The 24,415-nt window shown below is 37.8% G+C and overlaps 1 protein-coding gene across 1 annotated transcript in view; it reads right to left on the reverse strand.

Annotated features, from left to right (window-relative positions):
• The window catches only part of LOC137401622 (uncharacterized), a 38,410-nt gene that overhangs the window by 8,746 nt on the left and 5,249 nt on the right, over nt 1-24,415 (reverse strand). Inside the window, exons 4-14 of the mRNA XM_068088059.1 lie at nt 23,961-24,025; nt 23,513-23,548; nt 19,504-19,986; nt 17,408-17,671; nt 11,344-11,469; nt 10,665-10,771; nt 10,276-10,336; nt 9,584-9,802; nt 9,369-9,503; nt 6,134-6,304; nt 406-475 (exon numbers count right to left, since the gene is read on the reverse strand). Coding sequence (XP_067944160.1) covers nt 406-475; nt 6,134-6,304; nt 9,369-9,503; nt 9,584-9,802; nt 10,276-10,336; nt 10,665-10,771; nt 11,344-11,469; nt 17,408-17,671; nt 19,504-19,986; nt 23,513-23,548; nt 23,961-24,025 — 1,737 coding nt within the window. The remainder of the gene's footprint in view (nt 1-405; nt 476-6,133; nt 6,305-9,368; nt 9,504-9,583; nt 9,803-10,275; nt 10,337-10,664; nt 10,772-11,343; nt 11,470-17,407; nt 17,672-19,503; nt 19,987-23,512; nt 23,549-23,960; nt 24,026-24,415) is intronic.

Genomic DNA, 24,415 nt, shown 5'->3' on the forward strand with positions numbered 1-24,415 from the left:
ATTGAAACATATTTCGTACCAGTGAACTGGACCTGAGGAATCTAATGATGTTTGTTCCATTGCATTTATTTTCACATCACTATATTTTCGCACTCATCAGAGCTGCGAAATTAAGTTGCAGCGAAATTTTACTCTGTATGCTACTCACGAAACTAAATACTAGCGAAATATAAGTGTCCTAAGGTAACCAAAACTCTCTTTATTCAAGGATACAAGAGTTTAACGCTGTCATACCTAGAAGATTTACAAACTGACGAGTCACAGCGCCAACATCAGACAGAAACACTACATATTGCACATGCAGTTAACTGAAGATGAGAACTTCAAAAGACCTGGATAATGTATCATGGCACAAAGAAGTAATTAACTGATTAGGTAATAAGAAGGAACAAATCACCAACTTGCCTTCAGTTTTATTTTGTTGAGATGTGGAATTGCTTGCCTCATTTTTATGATGTGTGTCCTGCTCTGCATTCTGTGTAATGAGGAGAGACCATCAGAGTGAAATGAAACAGCAGATTGTTAAGAACTGACAAAACTTGAAGACAATCAGACACAGGTCTCTATGCACAATTGCATGAGAATAGAAACACATCGTAGCTAAATGACCAAAAAGAGCACAACATTGAAAAAAGTTGATAAAATTTATGAAGCACATAAATGCATGTTTTTATTTACTGTAGGTCAAAGAAAAAACAACAAAAAATAACCAAAAATATGTGAAAGATTTAAAAGCAGTTAAAAAAGAAAAGATCACAAAAAGGACTATGGTCAAAGGTCAAAAGGTCAAAGAGAAAGATATGCTGAGAGTAGATGTGAGATCTAAATCAAACTGTCGGTGTAATCTAATACAAAAATTACTTGAGACAAAGTGAAGAGCTGAGAGAAGGTTTCTGAGAATCTGTTAACGCCACATTTTAAAGCAGTTTTTACTCAGAAATGCGAAAGTTTAGGTCATTTGAATCATCGGATTTGCATGCGTATTTGGCCGCAGCTAAAAAAAAACATTCTCGACCAGTCAGTTGATGATATACATATAGTATAAGAGCTGAACAAGAAGAATAGATATTATGTCTATGAGAATATATATTCATAATGATCATGAGTAGTCTTTTTTATGCCTAGCTGATTATCGTTTTTGTTATGTTTCTGCACAGAAGCAATCAAATAGAGTATTAAATTAGAGAAATGTGGTTTATTGCACTCTCCAGAGACAACTCATTTGATAACAGAAAACCCAAGTATTTATATGTTTGGTCATAGAAAAGCTTTGTAAAAAGCTACAAGCATTATTAATAGCTATAATGAGACAGTACTATATAATCTTAGCTTGTATAAAGCTTTAGCTAATAAGCATAATGTTTGTTTGCAAAGTACCAATAATACTTGGCACTTGCATGACACCTCCTCACTAAGCTAAAGGTTCTTTCTGGTTCTCTTAGACCTTCGGGGTTTGTCTCTGCTATACTCATCTCCATCAGGTAGACGAGGGTTGCGTGGCCTTCTTCTAGACGGAGGTTGCTCTGTTACAGTTGTAGGGGCTGGTAGTTGCAGTTTTGTCTCCTCTGTTATATCAGGTTTATCTCCAGGGTCTTGATCTTCTTCTGTTGAGTATCTTGGTCTGAGTTGTTCAACATGTCTTCTCCAAGTAGGTCCCTTTGGTACCACTTTGACATTGAGACTACGAGTTCCATATATCTTAGTAACAATGGCTGGAACCCATCTAGGTTGTCTGTTGCGTCTAGGTCCATGATACAAGGCATAGCATGGTGCTCCAAGATTGTAGCTGTGTATCTTGCTAACTGTCTTTTCTGCAGATCGGTTGACTTCTCTGGATTGATGAAACTGTGCTATGTGTGCGGGTGATGGCAATAGGGTGTCAATCTTGCATCTCATCTGTCTTCCATTCAGCAGCTGACTGGGAGAGTATCCTGTAGGGAGTGGTGTCCTTCTATAGTGCATCAGGAACTGTTGTAGTGCAGATTTAGGTGGGAGTGACGATTTCTTCATGGCTTGTTTGAAGGATTGTACTAGTCTTTCAGCTGCGCCATTTGTAGCTGGACGGTAGGGTGCTCCAGTGAGCTGAACAATGCTTCTCTCTTGACACCACTGCTGAAACTCTCCTGAGGTGAAGCTGGTAGCATTGTCAGTGACTATGGCGTGAGGGTATCCAAAGTGTGCGAATATCTCCTCTAAGATGTCTGTGGTAGCTCTGGTAGAAGTAGATGAAGTCCTGTGTATGCATGGATACTTTGAGTAGGCATCTATCATCACTAGCCATTGGCTGCCTATGAAGTTTACTGCATGATCTACGTGAAGACGACTCCATGGCTTCTCAGGTAGCATCCAGGGATGTATAGGATACTTCTGTGGAAGCTTCTGGTGTTCCGCACAGGCAGTGCACTGTCGGCTTGTCTCCTCTATATCAGAGTCAATGCGAGGCCAATAGACAGCAGTTCGAGCTAGCTTCTTCATTCTTTCCATTCCAAAGTGTCCAAGGTGAAGGATCTTTAATACTTCCTGTTGTAACTTGACAGGAATGACTACTCTGTTGCCATATAGAAGACAACCTTCAATGATAGAAAGTGAATCAGAGATCTTGTGGAAGAGTGACAGCTGAGTCTCCTTCATCTCTTTGTTACCAGGCCATCCTTCTGCTGTGTAGCGCATTACTGTGGCTAGTGTTGGGTCTTTCTTTGTCTCCTTTGCTAGAACATTGTAGTCTGTAGAGTTGAGCTGTTGTCCAATAGTGTGAATAGTGCATACAGTATCAACATCATCCTCATCTTCTCTTGCATCAAACTCTTTATCAGGTCCAACTGGCAGTCTTGAGAGGACATCTGCATTTTGATGATGCTGGGTAGATCTGTATTCTATGGTGTAGTCATACTGATTTAGTACCAGTGCCCATCTTGCTAGTCTGTTGGCTGCTAGAGCTGGAACTCCTTTGGTAGGTCCTAGAAGTGTGAGAAGAGGTCTGTGGTCAGTTACCAAGATAAACCGTCGACCATACAGGTACTGGTGATACTTCTTTAGAGCAAATATGATTGAGAGAGCTTCTTTTTGTATTTGTCCATATTTCCTCTGTGTGCTGGTCAGTGTTTTTGAAACATTGGCTATTGGTCTCTCACTTCCATCAGGATAACGATGAAATAGTACAGCTCCCAGTCCAGTTTCTGAAGCATCACATGAGATTCCAATGTCAAGATCTGCGTTGAAGTGTGCTAAGACACTATCAGTTGATAGCATATCTTTCAGTTTGTTGAAGCTCTTTTCTTGTTCAGTGCCCCACTTCCAGGTCTCTCCTTTGCGTGTCAGTTTATGCAATGGTCCTGTGAGTTGTGACAGATTGGGTATGAACTTGCTGTAGAATTGTGTAGCTCCTAAGAAAGATCTTAGCTGAGTTAAGTCTGTTGGGACTGGCATCTGTTGTACTGCATCTGCCTTCTTTCCTTTAGTGATTCCCTTTGAAGTGAGTTTGTGTCCCAGATACTCTACTGTCGGTTGAGCAAAACAGCACTTGTCTTTACTACATCTGAGCTCTCTTTCTTCTAATCTTTGAAGAAGTCGACGTAAGTTTTGTAGATGGCTCTCTGCATTGGCTCCACTCACTTGTATATCATCTAGGTATACTGCTACTCCTGGGAGGTCTTGTGTCAGTTGCTCCATGATTTCTTGAAAATACCCTGGTGCTGAGCTTATGCCAAAGGGCAACCTCTTCTGTAGTAGTACTCCTCGGTGTGTTGATAGTGCTAGTCGTCGTTGACTTTCTGGTGCCAACAATATTTGATTGTAGGCATCTGCTAAATCAATCTTTGTGTAGCAATAGCCTCCACCTAGTTTTCTGATTAGATCTTCTGGTAGTGGGATAGGTTTCCTATGTGTTTCTAGCTGATTATTGATAGTCTTGGAGTAGTCTCCACATACTCTGATCTTCCCTGCAGCTTGACCTGTTGTAGATTTGCGTACAGGTACAACTGGTGTTCCATACTGGTTGAATTGAGTTGGTTCCCATATGCCTTTAGCTACACCTGCTTCGTATGCTTGGTTGAGCTCTTCTGTCAAGGCAATAGGAACTGGTCTGGGTCGGCAGAAGACTGGCTTTGTTGAAGGTTTGAAGTTTATCTCTAGTTCAAAGTTCTTGAGACATCCTAGCTCGTCTTTGAATATTTCTGGAAATTCTTTGCACATCTCCTTACACTTGATTTGTAACCTCCCATCTGGCTGGTTCTCTGTGATTGTTGATACAAGGTTCTGTTGTAGCTTGTCATCAATAGAGATGCCTAGTTGCTGTATAGCAGTTCTTCCTAGTAGGTTGAGATCTTGTACAGCACTAATCACAAATGGTAGTCTGACTTCTTTCTGTGCGTCCAATTGGGCAGTTAGCTCACATCTGCCAAGCGTCTCTATGAGATGTCCTGAGGCTGATTTGTAGTTAACTGTAGTAGGTTTTAGGTTTGGCTTTCCTAGCTTCTCCCATATTGATTTACAGATGAAGTTGTCACAAGCTCCAGTGTCCAGTTCAAGTGTGAAGTTGTCTCCCTCCAGTTTGATGTTTTCAGCAAGTTTCACCATCTTGGTTGATGTGCATTCTATCATCTTTACTGGTTTTCCTGCTGCAGATGATTTCTTTTTCTTGCATGCTCTTTCTATGTGACCTTGTTTAGAACAAAAGTTGCAGGTGGCTGCTTTGAATCTGCAGTCATCCGCTGTATGGTTAGTTCGGTCACATCTGTAGCATAGCTTTCCTTCCTTCTGCTTGTCAGGTGTAGAGTTGTTTTTCTGGAGTGGATTGTATCTTGATTTCTGTTGAGCAACCTTGTTGACTTTAGACGAGTTTCCATAAACTGTCTCTTTGGCAACTTTAGCTGCTTCTTCTGTTTCCTGTGCTACCTGTATAGCTTTGTTGAAGTTGAGTTCATTGTCCTTGACCTTGAAGAGAGATTTGAGAACTGCTTCATTGTTTACAGAGCATATAAATCTTGTTCTGAGAGCCTCATCTAATGGATCTGTAATGTCTATGAAGGCACATGTAGTTGCATCTTGACGAATTCTGGCAGCTAACTCTTGAATAGTTTCTCCAGGTTTCCTCTGCATGTCACTCCAATACTTGTAACGCTCTCTAACAATGAAGCGCTTAGGGTCATACTGGTCTTTGAGAAATTCCAGTATTTCATCCATGTTGAGGTCGTTGATCTGCTTGGGTGTTGAAAGCTGAGCTGCCATATTACTAAGCTGCTTGTAGAGTGTAGGCTGTTGGTTGGTGAGAAAAGTGCCAGCAATCTTGTCTTGATGAATAGAATTTGCTGCAATGAAGGTGTTGAATCTGTCTATGTAATCTGTTAGTAGCTCTGCTGTTGGGTCAAACCCTGGGAAGGCTGGAACAGCGGTTGCAGCTGTTTCTTGTTTCCGTTGTAGGTTTTGTAGTAGTAGCTCCATCAGTTTCTTATTCTCCTCCATTCTTTCATCTTGCTGACGTCTGTATTCCTCTTGTTGCTGCTTGAACTCCTCATGCTGCTGTTGTCTATGCTCTTCTTGCTGACGTCTGTATTCCTCTTGCTGCTGTCTCTGGTCCTCCTGCTGCTTCTGCATTAGCTTGATCAGGTCTGCTACTTCTGCCATTGTAGTGGTGCAATTTTGCAATGCAAATCTGAACAAAACTCTTTGTAACTGTTCAAAAGAGAAATCCTTGTTGCCAATTAGCTTCTGTTATGTTTCTGCACAGAAGCAATCAAATAGAGTATTAAATTAGAGAAATGTGGTTTATTGCACTCTCCAGAGACAACTCATTTGATAACAGAAAACCCAAGTATTTATATGTTTGGTCATAGAAAAGCTTTGTAAAAAGCTACAAGCATTATTAATAGCTATAATGAGACAGTACTATATAATCTTAGCTTGTATAAAGCTTTAGCTAATAAGCATAATGTTTGTTTGCAAAGTACCAATAATACTTGGCACTTGCATGACAGTTTTTAATGAGTGACGAACATTTTTTACGAGTTTACATGCAACGGCTAAGGAAACAGGGTTAAACAACTCTCATATGCTAGGTTCAACATCACAGCACTACGGGCACTAGTACCGATTATTTGAATGACTATATCAATGAGGTGCGGGTAGGTAGACTTACTACTTTCTTAGAATAAAGAATGTCTAACGATGTCTGAACAGATTTATCAAGTTGAGAACGAATTTTTTCATGACCGGGTAGGGTGTATATGCTTTGACATGTTTTGAAGGCTTCTATAGCCAGGTCGTCTTCTTCTGAATCCAAGTAAACATCTCCTAGACTTTTATAGACCTGCAAATAAATATCTTTAGAATATTGGTAACAGTTCCATTTAAAACCGATTTAAACCCAACAAGATAAAAAAATTCTCACTGACATGATTGTATTATACACATGGTAAGGAAAGTAAATAGTTATATACGTAATTGAAGCGCAGTAAGCATCTATTATAGCCTGTGATTCTTTAGCACTTCGAGGTTTGGATTCAGGGGTCGATTACACTTCTTCTTAAGTGTATGCTCTAAATTCATTTCATCACTTACAAAACTACAACCACTTCATAAATCGTGGAATGAAACAAACCTTGACACCAATCAAGAGTCCCTGTTACGATGCAAAAAATTTATCTCCATTCCAATGATGACCGCTGGTGTGTAATCGTCTTTTGAGGTCTTATGTAGCTAATGATGTCTAAGGCAATGGTAGACGCTAGTACTAGAAGTCAAGGTAAGTGATACTTTCACCATGGTATTAAAGCTATCAGATTAACAGTATAGGATTCACAGCTTTATTGGCTTCTGGATGCTATGACATATAAGCTATACGGCAACTCACAGATGAGGTCATTCTACAGTGTCGTATCAAGGTATGTACCTGCACGTTATTTAACATGGTGTCGTAGGCAGGATACTGTATTGTTACATTAATTAATTGAGGGGTGTTATTGTACTGTGTTGTTTTATTATATCGTTGAGGGTTGGTAATATTAATTAGTAATGCTATTGCGTGTCGTAGCGTTGTTCGGGTAGGTGATTGTTATTTATAGATTTGGGTTGCTACGTTGTATAGGTAGTGGAGTAGCATTATCGTAGCAGTGCTATAGTGATTCCTTTGGGGTGTTAATTGTTAGGTGTGTCAAAAGTGGTTGTTGTTATAGTTGTGTGCGAATATGGCTGCTAGACAGCTAGATGTTAGTGTTTTCCCTAAGTTGAGGCTAGATAGTGGAAATGTCTCTAGTTCTTTGAAGTCTTGGCTTAGTGAGTTTGAGGTTGCATGTGAGCTTACTTTGTTTCGTATGGATAATACTGAAGGTGGTGTCCCACTCTTTGCGGAGAGGACTAAGCTGTTAGTATTATTGGGCGCAATCGGTAGCAGAGGAATGGAGTTACTGAGAAGCTTAGGGTTTGATATTGCGAGCCAAGCAACTGATGCTTATCAGACTGCTTTAAATCTTTTGAGAGGTCATTATGAGAGAGAGGAAAGTGTTTCTGTGAGAACGATGAAATTTGTTACGATTTCACAGGCTTTAGGGGAAGAAGAGAGAGAGTACTTGGTGAGAGTGGAAAAGTTAAGTAGAGATAGGAATTTTGGTGATGGTAATGATGATTTGAGACATCACTTCTGTGTAGTTTTAGCAGTGAATGGTTTTTATGATTCCAGTGCTAGGAAAGAGTTAATGCAGGAGACTGACTTAACTTGGGAGCAATTATCTAACAGATTGAAAGCTAGACATTTAGCTAGAAAATCACAATCTATTATCAGTGGTGCTAAGAGTGATATCAAGGTGGAATCTAGTGACAGTAGTTCTGTTGCACCTGTTTGCCGAGTTTCTAGGAAGATTGAGAAATCTCATGAGCGTTCTAGTTTTAGGCTGTCTAGGAGAGATAGTTCAGGTAGTGATAGGTCTGAAATCTTTTCACCTGGGTGGAGAGGTAGGCAAAGTTATAAAAGGTCATCAACTAGACAATATAATTCCCCTGCTAGAAGTATTATTTGCTTTGCTTGTAACAGGGAAGGACACCATGTTAGGGATTGCTCAAATGCTAGGTGCTGTTTGTTCAAAGCAAGGTCACATTTCTAAGGATTGTCTTCGCAACAAGTTTAGTGAAAGACAAGAGTCTAGACGTGATTGTAAGAGATATAGCAGCAGTGGTAGTAGTAGAAGCCCACCAGGAGATAGGTACAAGTCTAGTAGACAAAGTAGGAGAGAAAAGTTCAAAGTGTTTAGTAATACCCAAACCGATGGTGTCTAGTCTTAAGGATCAAGCTGAAAGAGAATTAGATGTAATGTCAGCTAGTGAATCAACTTCTCGATCTGGTGCTAGTTATGCCAGTGTAGTAAAGAACAGTGGGAAAATCCAGAAAGTCTCTATATTGAACAAAGTTAATGAGTTTTTAGACAAAATAGAAAGCTACAACTTTTTGGATGAGAATAAATTTGAGGGGAAACGAAAAAATATTAGGTTAAGAAGAGAGAGGTTACAGCGCAGGTTTGAGGAGCAGAGCAGAGAGAGTTAGAGGAGGAAATGGAGTTTAGTGAGGAGTATGAGAGCTCTGTCACCCTCCAAGGCGTCTTAGCTGAAATGGCCAAGGTGAAAGCCCGTTTGCCCGCTAGATTTGCGAAGGCTAGGCCCCGGTGAACAGCGTTTCTGCCGGCGCCCGTGCTTAAGCAGAGAAGGCTGCTGAATCTGGCTCTTATAATCCAAGCCTGGAGGGCGATTCTAGGGAGGAAAGCTTGAGTGCGAAGAAGGCCAGGGTGGAAACTGTAGGCGTTGCTAAAAGCTCCATGGAGAAGTCTTTTGAGACCCCAGGGTTGTATAAAAGCAACAAGCCTGTTAGTACGACAGATGCCTGCACTCATCAAGAGGAGTCCAAGACCCTTGACCTAGCTGCAGAGGAAGAGTCCTTGAGAAGCAAAGGAGATGATAGAGTATTTGGGATAAAAGGAAAATAGTAGTTTTAATTTTAGAAGTTTCAAACTTGATTGGAAATGATAATATATGAAATTAGGATCTTCTGAGGTAGCCTTTTCCTAGGAGAGGGGGCATGGTGTGTAATCATGTTTTGAGTTCTTATGTAGCTAACGATGTCTAAGGCAATGGTGAAACGCTAGTACTAGAAGTCGAGGTAAGCGATGCTTTCGCCATGGTATTAAAGCTATCAAATTAACAGTATAGGATTCACAGCTTTATTAGCATCTCGGTTCTATGACATATAAGCTATACGGCAACTCACAGATGAGGTCATTCTACAGTGTCGTATCAAGGTATGTACCTGCACGTTATTTAACAACCGCCATTCCAATGATTTTATTTATTTATTTAACAACAACATTCCAATGATGACCTCCACTCACCTTTGCTGTCTCTAGTGGTTCAGCTCCTATTTCGTTCATCATTTCCTGAGCAAGAAGCAAATGCTTTTTGGATTCTTCAAACTTTCCCACTTTATGATAGCTGACTCCAACATTGTTGTGCATGTGAGCGAGCCTCTGAATGGAAGAACATAAGATAACAATAACTCTGACAGCCATGTGCATAGATACGAGTGCAAACAAAAGTCTGTACTGACCTCAGGCGGTACATCGGTAGACATGCAGAGTATCTCTATGGCCCTCTCATAGTTTTCTATTTCTTTGTGTGTGTCTACGAAGCCATAGGCTTGAGCTAGTTCATCATGTATATGCCACATGGTGTCGCTATCAACAGTCTGTTCAGACAGTTTATAAATTCCTAAAGCTCTCTCCAGAGAACTTATGGCTTCCTCAGGCCTTGACAACTTCCGAAGCGTCTTAAAAAACATCATAAATGTTGAATAAAAGATTGATTTACAATGTTTGTAAATTCAAACTGATTGCCATAGTCAAGTACTATTGACTAGCTCGTTATCATAGATGCGAGCATATTCAGAGGGAAACGAGCATATTCAGAGGGAAACGTGTTCCTTTCCTTCATGGGTCTGACAAATAAATACTTGCAACCAACGGGTCGTTAATTAGAGCCTATTTAACTAGTATCTCGCCTATGCTAGACTCTCTCATCTGGCCTCCAGCAATAAGAAGTTTGCTTGAAAGAAAATATGTTGTCTAAATAAGCCATATAAGTTCCTCTGTAAAAGATACAAACATCTACACATTTTTGAAAGTGAGTCACATGACGGAAAGCGTGGGAATTATGAAGAGACAAACTCCACGGCTATTAGGAAGTAACGAACATAAAATTACAGTAGTTGGAGCGGCCTATGCATGATATAAGTTCACTTACTCTAGCTAGATAGCTGTGCGTCTTGGCAACCTCAAAATCATTTCCATATCTGAATTTCAATCTGAAAGAGGAAAATAGAAGACATTGTCATCTACAACAAATACATCAGCTCAAAGGAGCCACCTTGATACTAAGCGTAGTTTTCGTTAGAATCTGTGTTAAAATTGTTCTGACTTAGGAGAGCATGAAAAGCCTGTCCTTTGTTGCAAACGCATGGCCACCTTTCAACTATTGCAAGAGACGAGCATTTCAATGGCTGAACAATCCACACTTTCAGAGTAGATCTTTTTTACACACCGATTTCAAAAACGTAGTAAAGATTCAAAGAGGGTTGTTATAGCATACTGAATAACACAAAAAATGGGAATGAAAAAGCTAGTAAGACTTACTCATAGGAGAAAGCATTTTGATATTCTGCCAGTGCTTCCTCCAATTTTTCAGCCGCCTCAAATTTCATTCCCTGCTCCATACATTTATTAAACTGTTTTTCAGCTTCCTAAAAAATTCAGCGAGAAAAATGGAACTGGCAAACTTCTATTGCAAGAATAACTGCATAATAAGTGTTTATTTAAAGATTTAGCCAAGTCTGTGTTGACTCGGCACTAGATGTCTTGAATCTAATCAGAAAAGATTCCATATACAAAATGCTACACCAATGTTCATGAGAATCAAGAAAGCTAGCAAGGAAGATACGGAACATCAAAAGTTGGCTAATTGTAGTGAATAATATTAATAAAAACAGACCAAAAGGTTCAACATTTACACAAATTAAAAAACAATAATAACAGCGATCCCATACTTATATAGATCATTTATGAGGGGTAAGGTTAATTATAATATAAACATGTTAGAGCAATAAGTACACTTTTAATAGAAAAAGTTTCTAAAAGATTTGATCTGACTGATGTCAGTGGCACATATGCTGTAAAATAATTGAAGAACCAACCATAGAGTAATTAGCTGTATAAATAATTAATAGGAATTTATCTCGAGAGGTAAAAAAATATGGTATCAAATACAAAGAATGAGATATTTTACTAGCAGAATGTACAAAAAGATAGCGCTCACTTGACGAGAGATTGTGAGAGATTTTTGGTTGCCAAGCATGGAAGGGGATGAGTGAGAGCGTTGATGAATGAATGGAATCCTAGCCTGATGAGCAGTACCTGCAGAGAAAACTCGCCTAGATCTATCCTAAAAAACACACGATCAGTGATGGCCTTGAAAAGTTTTCTTTCCGGATTCACTGAGAATCTGCTTTGTAATTGGTTGTAGCTCAGTAATGCAATCTCAACCATAGAATACTTGTCAAACACACAAAAAAGAGAGGAAGATAACAGAAAGGTAAAATAGTATGTTATAAAGCATTAAAAGGGGCAAGCAAACTGTTACTCTCGAGTTCTGTTACAGTTGGTTGAAGGAATGACATACTACAAAAAATTGACTTTAATATCCAAACATTGCTGGCATTCCATGAAGAGGGATTGTATTGATTCTCTCACAAAACATAGAAAATTCTTTCTGTGTTTGTGACAAATTGCGTTAAGCGGAAAGTAGATTGTTTAGTAAAAAAATTACATACAACAATACGTCTAATAATACTTATTAGAATTAGTGATGATACCAAAAAGAAGATCGAAATAACAATATTATAATAATCATGTTTACCAATGCTTTGTACAAAAAACCACACTATCTGGAGCTATTTTTTCTCATATAACTTTGTTCTCATTTTCTGTATGACTCTGTTGGCAAAATCACAAGCCATAGACTTAACAAAAAGGAAGTGGTAGGCCTACATTTTATAACCAAAACTGGAACAAACTTATTTGCTAAGAAAACAGTAATACAAAAGATGATCTAGTTATTTTTTCTAAAATTGCAACAATATCTGCCCTTGTATTGCGTTTTTCTGCATTGGGTTGAGTGTTCTTTTGATTCCCATGATAAAACACAAAAAACTGAAATTGGCGGTTCAAACTTATGGTTGGCTGTTATAGTTAACCAAATATTGTTGTGGAATGTGATCCACTGAGACCTGAGGCTAGGGCTGAGCTAAGCTGAGCCGGGCTGTGCTCAGTCATCCGGAAGAATGAGATGAAGAGAGCTAAGCCAGTCAGAGCCAAGCCGAGTCCAGCTAAGTAGAACGAGAGGGGGGCCTTTTACTATAATATACCCTAGGACACTTATATTTCGCTAGTATTTAGTTTCGTGAGTAGCACACAGAGTAAACTTTTGCTGCAACTTAATTTCGCGGCTCTGATGAGTGCGAAAATATAGTGATGTGAAAATAAATGCAGTGGAAACAACAGATTACATTCCTCAGGTCCAGTTCGCTAATAAGAAAAAAATTCAATTTGGGACTACCCTAGGACACTTATATTTCGCTAGTATTTAGTTTCGTGAGTAGCTCGCAGAGTAAAATTTCGGAGCAACTTAATTTCGCAGCTCTGATGAGTGCGAAAATATAGTGATGTGAAAATAAATGCAGTGGAACAAACATAATTAGATTCCTCAGGTTCAGTTCACCGATAAAAAAAATTTCAATTTGCGACTAGTTTGTAATTGTGAACCGCAGGTAGAATGGGGTGGGCAAGGTCGATAATGCAATTTGATCGCTTGCTGCCATTTGTTTCTTGGACTATCAACAGGCCCGTTTTCACTGGGGCAGCTAGCTGGCCGGCTGAGCCGCCCCACCTTTTTGGGAATTCTTTACGGTAAGTGCAGTCCAACTCGAATAACTCGTCCTCAGATAAAATGTAACATTTCATCTCAAACACAAGGACAACTCAAACGGATTTGTTTGGTCAGTTCCAAAGCAATGATAAATTCCTTCAGATAACTCGACCTCAACATCATTTATTCGAAAAGTTATTTGCCCAACGGCCACGGACGCGGTTTTTATCGCTGTGGAATATCACTTCATTCCAAGCCATAGAGACAAACATCAACTTCTAGTAGTTCTTAGGCATCATTATTATCATCATCAGAGGCAAAATATTTTTGTTAACGACTTTTATAAAGGTTTGCAGAAGATTAAGTTTTATCAAACACCCGCTTGGCCATGTCCCATCGAAAACGTAAAAGCCTCCGAATGAACTTAAAATAAAATCCGCAAAATTGATCTTTGTTAAAACGCTCAAAAGAAAAAGATGTCTTTTTCTGAGCGTTTTAACTGCGGTCATGTTTTGCCTATTTTAATTTTAAAATGTCTCGTCAGTCACATCACTTAAAACAAAACAAATCTCAAAAAATTACAAGTTATTGAAGAGGTGTCAGTGGTGAATCCAAACCTTTCCAGAGCCATGCTGCTTGTGTAGTACTGCGAGTGTCAGTGCATGTGTCTTATTTTCTTTCAACACACGGTGCTCACTACATTGATTGATGTCCCCAGCAAACGATAATCTACTAATTCGTGTGCATTGACATCAAATTCCTATCATTATAAATTATTCTTAATGGGAAAATAATCCTAATTAATTGCAAATTAATAACGTAATAAATTTTGACAGTCAAATTATTTTGTTGGTTTATATTTTAACGATGCTATAGTGGTCGTTAAAAACGTTAAAATAAATGTCGTTATAAAATTCCATTCTACAGTATCAATGAACAAAGCTATTTAGTTTCGCTTTTTCGCTCGTTTGTTATGATAGTTTAGTTTCGCACATGAAACTTTCGCGAGAGGATGACACCGCGAAAACGCGAAAGTTAGATGCCGCGAATACATAAGTGTCCTAGGGTAGTTCGTATTTGTAAACCACAGGTTGAAATGTGTGGGTGAGATCGACCATTCAATTTGATCACTTGCTGCCATTTGTTTCTTAGACTATCAATTACGTCTAGGTCCCTCCCGCCGTGACTTTCACATTCGAATCCCAAGAAGAAGAAAATAGATAGGTAACAACCAACTTCACAACCAAAACTGTATAACCCTTTCGCTGCCATAAACGCATTTATGCGTTTTCTAGGGGCCACTGCCATAAACACATTTTTGGACTTTCTCAGCAATTGCGTGGTAACTTGATTTTATTATTTGTTGACCGCATAACCCACAGTCTTTAAGAGTTGTATGAAATTGACTGTGTTGTCCGAAGATTTCTCTATAAAATCAGCCTAAAACAACGAAGCAATTTTAAACTTTTGTTTGACAATTTCTAATGTAAAAATGAACATTTTTCTGTGAGTTCATTAACTACCCCGCGCGAGTCATAAAACAGGTAATTAGTTGTTGATGACATAATAGCCAATTTAGATTTTCGTGATTATACAGATAATTAAAGCAGAACTTGAAAAAATACTGTATACATATCATGAAGCAAAATCGGCAATTTCGGTAAAATGGCTGGCACTAGGCCGGTAGCGAATTTGTACATGGTTGGCAGTGAAAGAGATAATGCGGTTGGACCTGATGAGGGTTGATATTGTTTTTGGTTGGTAATAAAATTCATCACTACAATAATTATTCTTCAATTTTATGACTTCACCTACCAGACTTTCATCCTCATCAGTTACAAATTCGGTGACTAAACTGATATAATCTTAATTTGCTTTGCCATGCTGCTCAGTCGGTGTATTAGCTATAATGAGTTTACCAGAAATTTCCCATTGAGCCCAACCACAGACGAAAATTGCCTGCATTTCTAATATGACGATTTTATTGTGGATATCAATGAACAAAGCTATTTAACTTCGCGTTTTCGCTCGTTCATTATGATAGTTTAGTTTCGCTCATTAAATTTTCGCGAGAGGATAACACGGCGAAAACGCGAAAGTTAGATGATGCGAATACATAAGTGTCCTAGGGTAAGAGCAAGCGTTCTGATGAGAAGGCAGAGCTAATCTGCGCCTGTTATACGACTTGTTGCATGCTATTCTTGTAACCACTGTATACCAAGCAGATAAAATATATGTATGAACTCTTGCACTGAGTCTTGCACTTTGGAGTAGTAAGGGTAGCACACAAAACCTTCACAATATTTCAGAGTTGACGGTTTTCAAACGAATTTTATCGGAAGGCCAGAAACCATGAACTGAAGCCAGAAAAAGATTCCAGTTTTTCTTTTATGAAAAGGAGCAAACACAAATTATCACGGTGAGTATGAACGAGACCACATGTGCACTAGCTAAAAGAGCAGGCCTATAATTTGGAAAATGACATTGCTGATATACATACCCTACAGGATGAATTCATTCGCGGAGTTATATTTCGCGAAAGTTGTCTTTTCATGCATATTCGCGGATGAATTTATTCGCGGCAGAAAATTGCCACTCTCTAGGAAAAGTTAACTCTATTACGGCTAGTAATAGATATTCCTACGCATGCGCACACCACGTGTTCCGGTTTATATTCAGTTCACAACTGCTAGACGATCATGCTATTCTACGGTAAACAATTTTTGCTGCGTCCAGAGGTTTTCACGAACATTTATCGCTTTGGAGGCCTTTGATAAGCCAACAACTTGTGGTAAGTAATGAGTTTTTTACATGTACTAAATTAGTTGAATTTTACTTTGGCTCTTCGGTAAAACGCAATATTAATTTTTTCCATCCTACTGCTTCATTATTTGTTTTAGTGTGAGAGAGATTTTTCATCATACACCGAAGAACAATGATTACAAGGGTGGTAGATGTCATTCTTAGAAGATCACCAATCATTCAGGGAGGTCTGGAAATTGAGGTTGAAGTGACCGCAGCTACTTACGAGAAGAATATATCTGTTTTTAAAAAAGGAACAAAAACGCCTTTACGAGCACAAATCTTTGGCCAACCGGCAGAACTTTGCAATAGTAAGCCACGAGGAGCGTTCTGATGATAACTTCCTTACCAGCCATGTAGTAGCGAGAGAATCTCCTTCAACACCTACCCAAGACGGTGACAGCGACAAAGCTGCTATTACCAAAATAAATAGTCAGAAAGCATCATTACACGCCAGTATTCACATATCAAGAGTACCAGTTTAATTTTATTGCTAGACAACCGCCATATGGACTAAACTGTTTATATTTATTCCATTCATCGTTTGTAAAATTTTATTTGTATTTGAAACATTTTATTTGTACACTCAAGTTTGTAATATATTATAATACATCTATACATGAAATAAAATATATAATTTGATCATGTTTGCTACAGCGATATCAAGGAGTTGTTGTCGATGAAGGGGTCTAGGTTGACTGGTTGCCTCTGCCAATATTCCTGCCTTGAATATTACTACTTGTCTCTAGTTTTCGTAATCGGAGTAGGTTGTTTTATTCTCAATCTGCAGTAACCACAAAAAGAAAAAAATAATAACGAGTGTTGAGGAAGTACAAAAACAATAGCTGAAGTATTTGATGAAAGCGATCAGTTTTTAAACAAAAGATTAACTAATGCAGTTGATTATGGAAAAGCGTATCTGTACTGCAAATCAAATACATACCATAATGTCCAGATCAGAATCATGATCGTCCTTGACTTCGGTATTAGAGATTGATGGAGTTGATTCTAATGTAAAAAGACTAGGAGAGCTTTTTTGCTATGCTGAAGCCATGCCGAATAACTTGTAAAAACTTTGAATAATTTTGTATAAAGTTTGACGCAATGGCAATAAAGCTCGAAGCCTGGCGATGATTTTAATGAAGTTTTGGAACTCGGCTACGTTTAGTACTTCTGCCTCGCGGCTATTTTTGCGATGACGCCATTCTGCATATCTTGTGACAACCTCGAATAATTTTGTAAATAAATGTGATGCATTGGCAATGGTGTTAGCTCAAAGCTCAGGCAATGATTTTAAAAATGTTTTGGAACTCAATTACGTTTAGTATTTACATTAAAAACTAGGCTAGCGACTAGTTTTCAGTTTGATGCAGTAGTTATTCTCTCTTGTGATTAAAAATAGAACTAATTATTCACTGAATTTAATAATTCGCGGGATTGACTGTTCGCGAAATCGCGAATTTTTATGACCAACGAATATTTTCATCCTGTAGGGTAGCTGTTCTGTCAAAATAAAATAATTGATTAGGGTTAGCAGAGAACTCTCGAGGCCATCCTAAAGATCTAGAGAAAATTCATGGAGCTAACAAGTTTCTTTGTGACTAAACTGAATCAATGACAGACTTTACGGTTAACGTTACCATAAAGTCTTCACCTGCTCCACATCTTGGAATTTATGGATTAAATCTTTAGGTAATTTTCCAGTGATGATATTGGAATCGTCTCCTCCTGATATTGACTGAACTGAAAGGTCATTGTTTATCGCTCTACTAGGAGATGACCCTCCTACCTCATTTTCAGTACCATCTACAGATACCTCAGGTCTATGCATAGACGGCATATCTGCAATGCCCATACTGATGCGGTGCATACCGCTCAGGTCAATCTGATGCTCGGCTGAACCATATCTCCCGTCCCCCTGCACAATGAAAAGAAAACAACTGGAGTAAATCTACTACATCCAACAATGAGTTGGACCACAAGAATACCGATAATAATCATCCAACATATTTACTCCAATAATAAGGGTGAATATGTAGGATGATTAATACCACTGAACTAACAGATTACAACAAAACTGATTTTAAAAGTTGCATTGAGCTCAGCATGCTGCTTACTTCTACGGTACTGAGCATCAGTGGATAAATGTATGTTAGATTACTTTATTTTGAATTTTATATCACCTAAGGATGGACTAATATCTCCAACGGCGTGGTAAAACAGATCACATCGCATACAACTCATTTTCCCAATTCCACAAAATGACAAAGGACATTAATACCAAGTAGAGGTTGTACATTGCACCGAGGAATGTACTAAAAGGTATGAATATGGACTGATACGCTCACTAATATTAAACGTCGACTTGCAACAAAATTCACATTGCAGTTATTTGATATCAAAAGATTCACCATGTCTTACTCTGTTGTGTTGTGGGTGCACAATATGTGGGAATGTGATTACAAGCTCTTAAAAGCTAAAAAACGAACAGTTAATCGCAGCCACACGAGACCGTCGTGGTTTGGATTCTCTTTCCAAAACGGCGCAAATGTGATGTAGTTGTAGAAAATGGTTTCTGTTTACACTTTCATGCAACCTTATTCGTCAAAATATTTTCACAAATATACTTCACACATTCAATAAAACCATGTCTATTGTTCTTACGCGTCTATTTTATCGTCATTGTAATGCTGTCACTTTTAGCACTGATATCTTATAACTTACCGAAAAAAGTCATTTAATTTTTTAACCTTACCTCGAAGGAGTACATATCATTGTATGATAATCAAGATGAGCCTGTTGGTCACCTGTGATAATCGAAAAGTGCTGCAAAAATTATTTGCTAAGTATTGGGTCACATGATCAGATTACGACTTGACGATTAGATAATGCCGAAACAAAACTGTAACATAGCAAGCATCTATATTTGATACGGGGTCTTCGGTGAAACCCGAAGTGTTTGTCATAAACTAGTGCTACGATAAGTTTTGAATTGAGCTTTTTATTGGCCTTTCAATTCACGTGAGAACATCACGTGACAAGACAATAACCAAACTATCATGACTACGTCAGAGAAATAAAAAGATTCTAATCTACGGTGGCTTTTCGTTTTTGAGCTTTTAAGAGCTTGTAATCACATTTCCACATATCTGGCACCTACAACACAACAGAGTAAGACATGGTGAATCTCTTGATACCAAATAACTGTAATGTGAATTTTGTTGCAAGTCCACCTTTAAGGAATCAGTGATGGCTTGTTATAGAGAGCAGGTGAAGTAAATAAACTTTGTGAATTAGATGGAACGCTGTCTCTATTGGTATGGAATGAAAAGCCATTAGAAACGGCAGACAAACTGAAACAGAAGGACGTGTCCTAATTATAGTCACCGGCACAAGACCAAACGTCTGCTGCCTGATAAAGCAGCATCATTGTGTGAATGGCTGACGAAAAAAAAAAACAAAGAAGCAATGGGCGCCAAGCTGCATATATCTACAAGTAAGCTAGTAAGCCCGTTTGACCAAACACAGCTACGGACAGTGAGAGAAAAGGAAAATGTTCTTCATAATAGAGCTATGACGTTCCGCCAATTTTCAAGTTTTGCGTCAAAAGAATATGATATTTTACACAAACTGAGGAATTGCAAGCTGATAAAGGGGATCGTACTCCTTCAGAAGCTGACAATTTAAATCTGAAAGAAAACTGCAGAACAGACCTACCACACAAAGGCTTTAATAGAAATTATTCATTACCTGTTGTGAATGTCTTGTGAAAACATTTTGTGAAAGTTCCGGAGGGTTGTGTGTAGCTGGAGAGAAAGCCAGATGTTGGTTTGGATAAACTCCGTGCTGCAGTCCATTTCCATCTTTATCCAGAGAGCTTGAAAACCCAGATTGGGGTGTAGGAAGGATGATTGAAGCGCCAGAAGGAAACTGGCGATGGTCAAGAAAAGTCGGAAAATTAGTTTGCAATAGACTGTAGCCAGAGTTAGGCTGGGGTGCGACGGGCACCAGCTCACCAATCGGCAAACTCGCTTCTTTGAAGGAGGGCAGCAATTCCAAGCTGTCAATCCCAGAGGGAATAGGACTATGTTGGCCAAAATGTGTTGCTCTGTTAGCAAAGCCGTTACCTCCCACTTCCTCGTTTTCAAGTTTGACATCAGCTATGCTATCAGCAAGCTGAGCAACCTCGGGTAGACTGATGAGGGATTCTCCCCTTCCAACAAGCTCATCTTGCTACAAATGTAAACAATCTCAGTTGATAAACCTCACATAGTATTACACCCAAATGAGTAGAAACATTATGATCAACCAGACTGTATTTTTTTCAGTCTACAGTATCTAATATGACAAATACGCCAGAAAAACATAATAGCATGACAAAACCTAACTCTATTGCTGCCAGATGGGCAAACAGCCTTTCAACTAAGGTAAAGGTCGACCTACACAACATTTTAGTAGATTTTATCAAGTTGGAGCTTATTTATCTAATCGTTTTTGGCTAAATCCAAGCAACCCTAGACAAAATGGTGCAGGAGGCTGACAGTGCAAGGAGGCTGACAACTCCAAATGTTCACTCAATAAGGACACACTCTTTCTCCCTCTCGCATAGCATCAACTCTTTGTTAGTGACAGCCATATAATGCTTATTCCCTAGGACACTTATGTATTCGCGGCATCTAACTTTCGCGTTTTTGCGGTGTCATCCTCTCGCGAAAGTTTCATGTGCGAAACTAAACTATCATAACAAACGAGCGAAAAAGCGAAACTAAATAGCTTTGTTCATTGATACTGCAGAATGGAATTTTATAACGACATCTATTTTAATGTTTTTAACGACCACTATAGCATCGTTAAAATATAAACCAACAAAATCATTTGACAGTCAAAATTTATTACGTTATTATTTTGCAATTAATTATGATTATTTTCCCATTAAGAATGATTTATAATGATAGGAACTTGATGTCAATGCACACGCATTAGTAGCGTTATCATTTGCTGGGGACATCAATCAATGTAGTGAGCACCGTGTGTTGAAAGAAAATAAGACACACCGACACTCGCAGTACTACACAAGCAGCATGGCTCTGGAAAGGTTTGGATTCACCACTGACACTTCTTCAATAACTTGTAATTTTTTGAGATTTGTTTTGTTTTAAGTGATGTGACTGACGAGACGTTTTCAAATTAAAATAGGCAAAACATGACCGCAGTTAAATCGCTCAGAAAAAGACATCTTTTTCTTTTGAGCGTTTTAACAAAGATCAAATTTGCGGATTTTATTTTAAGTTCATTCGGAGGCTTTTACGCTTTCGATGGGACATGGCCAAGCGGGTGTTTGATAAAACTTAATCTTCTGCAAATCTTTATAAAAGTCGTTACGAAAAATATTTTGCCTCTGATGATGATAATAATGATGCCTAAGAACTACTAGAAGTTGATGTTTGTCTCTATGGCTTGGAATGAAGTGATATTCTACAGCAATAAAAACCGCGTCCATGGCTGTTGGGCAAATAACTTTTCGAATAAATGATGTTGAGGTCGAGTTATCTGAAGGAATTTATCATTGCGTTGGAACTGACCGAACAAATCCATTTGAGTTGACCTTGTGTTTGAGATGAAATGTTACATTTTATCTGAGGGCGAGTTATCCGAGTTGGACTGTACTTACCGTAAAAAAATTCCCAAAAAGGTGGGGCGGCTCAGCCGGCTAGCTGCCCCAGTGAAAACGGCCCTGTTGATAGTCCAAGAAACAAATGGCAGCAAGCGATCAAATTGCATTATCGACCTTGCCCACACCATTCTACCTGCGGTTCACAATTACAAACTAGTCGCAAATTGAAATTTTTTTTATCGGTGAACTGAACCTGAGGAATCTAATTATGTTTGTTCCACTGCACTTATTTTCACATCACTATATTTTCGCACTCATCAGAACTGCGAAATTAAGTTGCTTCGAAATTTTACTGTGTGAGCTACTCACGAAACTAACTACTAGCGAAATATAAGTGTCCTAGGGTAGGTGAACTTCCACAAAATTTTAGTAGATTTCATCAAAAAGTGTAAGTATTTTTTATCATTCGTAATTTTTTTTATGTTCAAGGTGATTTGACTCTGCCAGGATGTGTCAAGATTAAAATCGAAAAAACTTGATCGCGGTTAAAACACCAAGTAAAAATAGTACATACAACAATAGAAGTTCAGGTTCACATTTACAGCAATCTAGCATATATAAATGTGATATTATGCACTGCATTGGCTTAAATTGTTACCAACTACTAAAATAATCATATGCGATAACAAACAGCAAATCACATGTATGTGGAGATGTTTGAAAGCTGTAGACGATAATCATTGTTTAAATCTGGAAATCACTTTAGCAGCTGATCAAGTTTAAGTCTTTTTTAAACAACCTGACAACCTTGAGATACACGTTTATAAATATATTTGATATTTCTATTATTATGTATAGATATATATATATTTACAAATAGATCTATGTATTTATATACAAATAAAATACATATGTAGATTCATTATATTATATATATATATGTTATGCTAATATATATAATACATCAATATAACATACATCATATACATATATTTATTAGATTAATATTATATAATCATCTACATATATTTATATATGTCATTTATTTTGGAAAATGAAGTTATTTTAGGGATTATTTTAACTAGTCTCCAAGTAAAAAAATGAAGCTATGTGTTGTTTTTTATGCCAACTGTTAGATTTAGGCTAAAATTATTCCCTTAGAGCCAAGAAGCAGTTCAAACACTAAAACATACAAACATACAGAAACAACAAAAAAATGAAACATTCAAACTACGCTTTATACGAAAACTAGCCGAATTCCAGGGTTGCATGGGTATTAAAAAACAGCTTATAAACAGTTGCAGGTAATGTAGTTGCCTGCCACTTGCCATCAGCCTGGCACATTGTCAATGGCTAATTTGAGTAAGCTAGTATCCCTATTGCTAAACCTACTAATAAAAGCAGTAAGAGCAAGCTTTACTGACATTGCGCTGTAACGTAATGCGTTTTCGCTATTCGTATTTTAACCGACATAACGACTCATATTTCCCAATGAATCCATCAATCTCCTGTAGATCAATGGGATGGCATATCGCCTGGGGAGCGGTAGGTTCCGAGATCAAATCATCTGCGATACGGATTCTACATTCCAAGACTTTAATATCTATAGCTGAACACACCGATTCACAGAAAACACATGAACTTCAAGATTTATATATATATATAGATTAGTACATGTACTTGAAACTATCCAGTACTTGTGTTATTATGTTACCCTTCATATTTAATGATTACTAGTGTCAATGGTAAACAAAGGTGTCAAAAGCAAAAATAATACAAGCAGGATGGTGATGCCAATCTCTATACTGTATATTGTACATATACTGTATATTGTAAATATACTGTATATTGTACATATACTGTATATTGTACATATACTGTATATTGTACATATACTGTATATTATACATATACTGTATATTGTACATATACTGTGTATTGTACATATACTGTATATTGTACATATACTGTATATTGTACATATACTGTATATTGTACATATATTGTATATTGTACATATACTGTATATTGTACATATACTGTATATTGTACATATACTGTATATTGTACATATATTGTATATTGTACATATACTGTATATTTGTAAAATTGAGAGCTTCTCGGCTGATGAGCGAAATTTCTCACCTGGTTTGTGATACTTGCGGGAGAAGAATGCTCACTCTGCAAAAATATTTAATAAAAAATTAGGCACATAATGAAATGCTGATGGTCCAACAGTAAGCTAGTCCTTAGGTAAATATATCAGGGATTGAACACAAGGAAACCTTAATAAGCAAACCTACTGTAATATTTTGGCTATTAAAAGACAATGTCGAAGTACAAAGTAATGCCACATTTGTCAAAGTTCCACCTGTTTTCAGATGACAAAATGATTAAGAGAGAGTCATAATACTCTTAGAGGGTACCAGATATTTGGAGTTGGAATTGGCAAAAAAACCCGACAAAATGTAAAATTTTATGCGATTGACAATAACAAAGATGACAGTAAACTCTGTTTCCAGCAGTTCTTATTTCCACAGAAAGGACATCTCTAATCCATATTGAGGACAAAAGGTAAACCAAACAGAAGTACCTTGACCGGTTCAGTGTGACTCATCAGCAGACTGTCTAGAGATAATGATGCACCCGCTTCCGACACTGCAAAAGGACGTACAGTATATAAGAGTTTCTGTTTCCATCTCAAAATAATCACTGCATCGTAACACAAACTTGAGAATGTGATAAAATTATTCAAGATTTCAAAGTAGTAAACATGGAATAGACAGTTATTAAAATGTTTTGCATTAGAAGAGTTCTTCAGCAGACTATGGGAGCACAACTCTCCAGAAATGCAAGTCAATGAGTAATTGAAACTGATGTTATCATTATGCAAATGCTAAAAGCTAGAAGACAGGAGAAAATGAAAATTTGATGTCATACCATAATAATAAACTAGCTTTATATTCCACACTTTAATGGTATTATGTTAGAGTAACGCAACACCTCATTAAAATCACAGCTTAATGGTATCACCTAGCAGTGATGTCA

This window comes from Watersipora subatra, chromosome 8 (genome assembly GCF_963576615.1).
Source record: "Watersipora subatra chromosome 8, tzWatSuba1.1, whole genome shotgun sequence".
NCBI classification, from domain to species: domain Eukaryota; kingdom Metazoa; phylum Bryozoa; class Gymnolaemata; order Cheilostomatida; family Watersiporidae; genus Watersipora; species Watersipora subatra.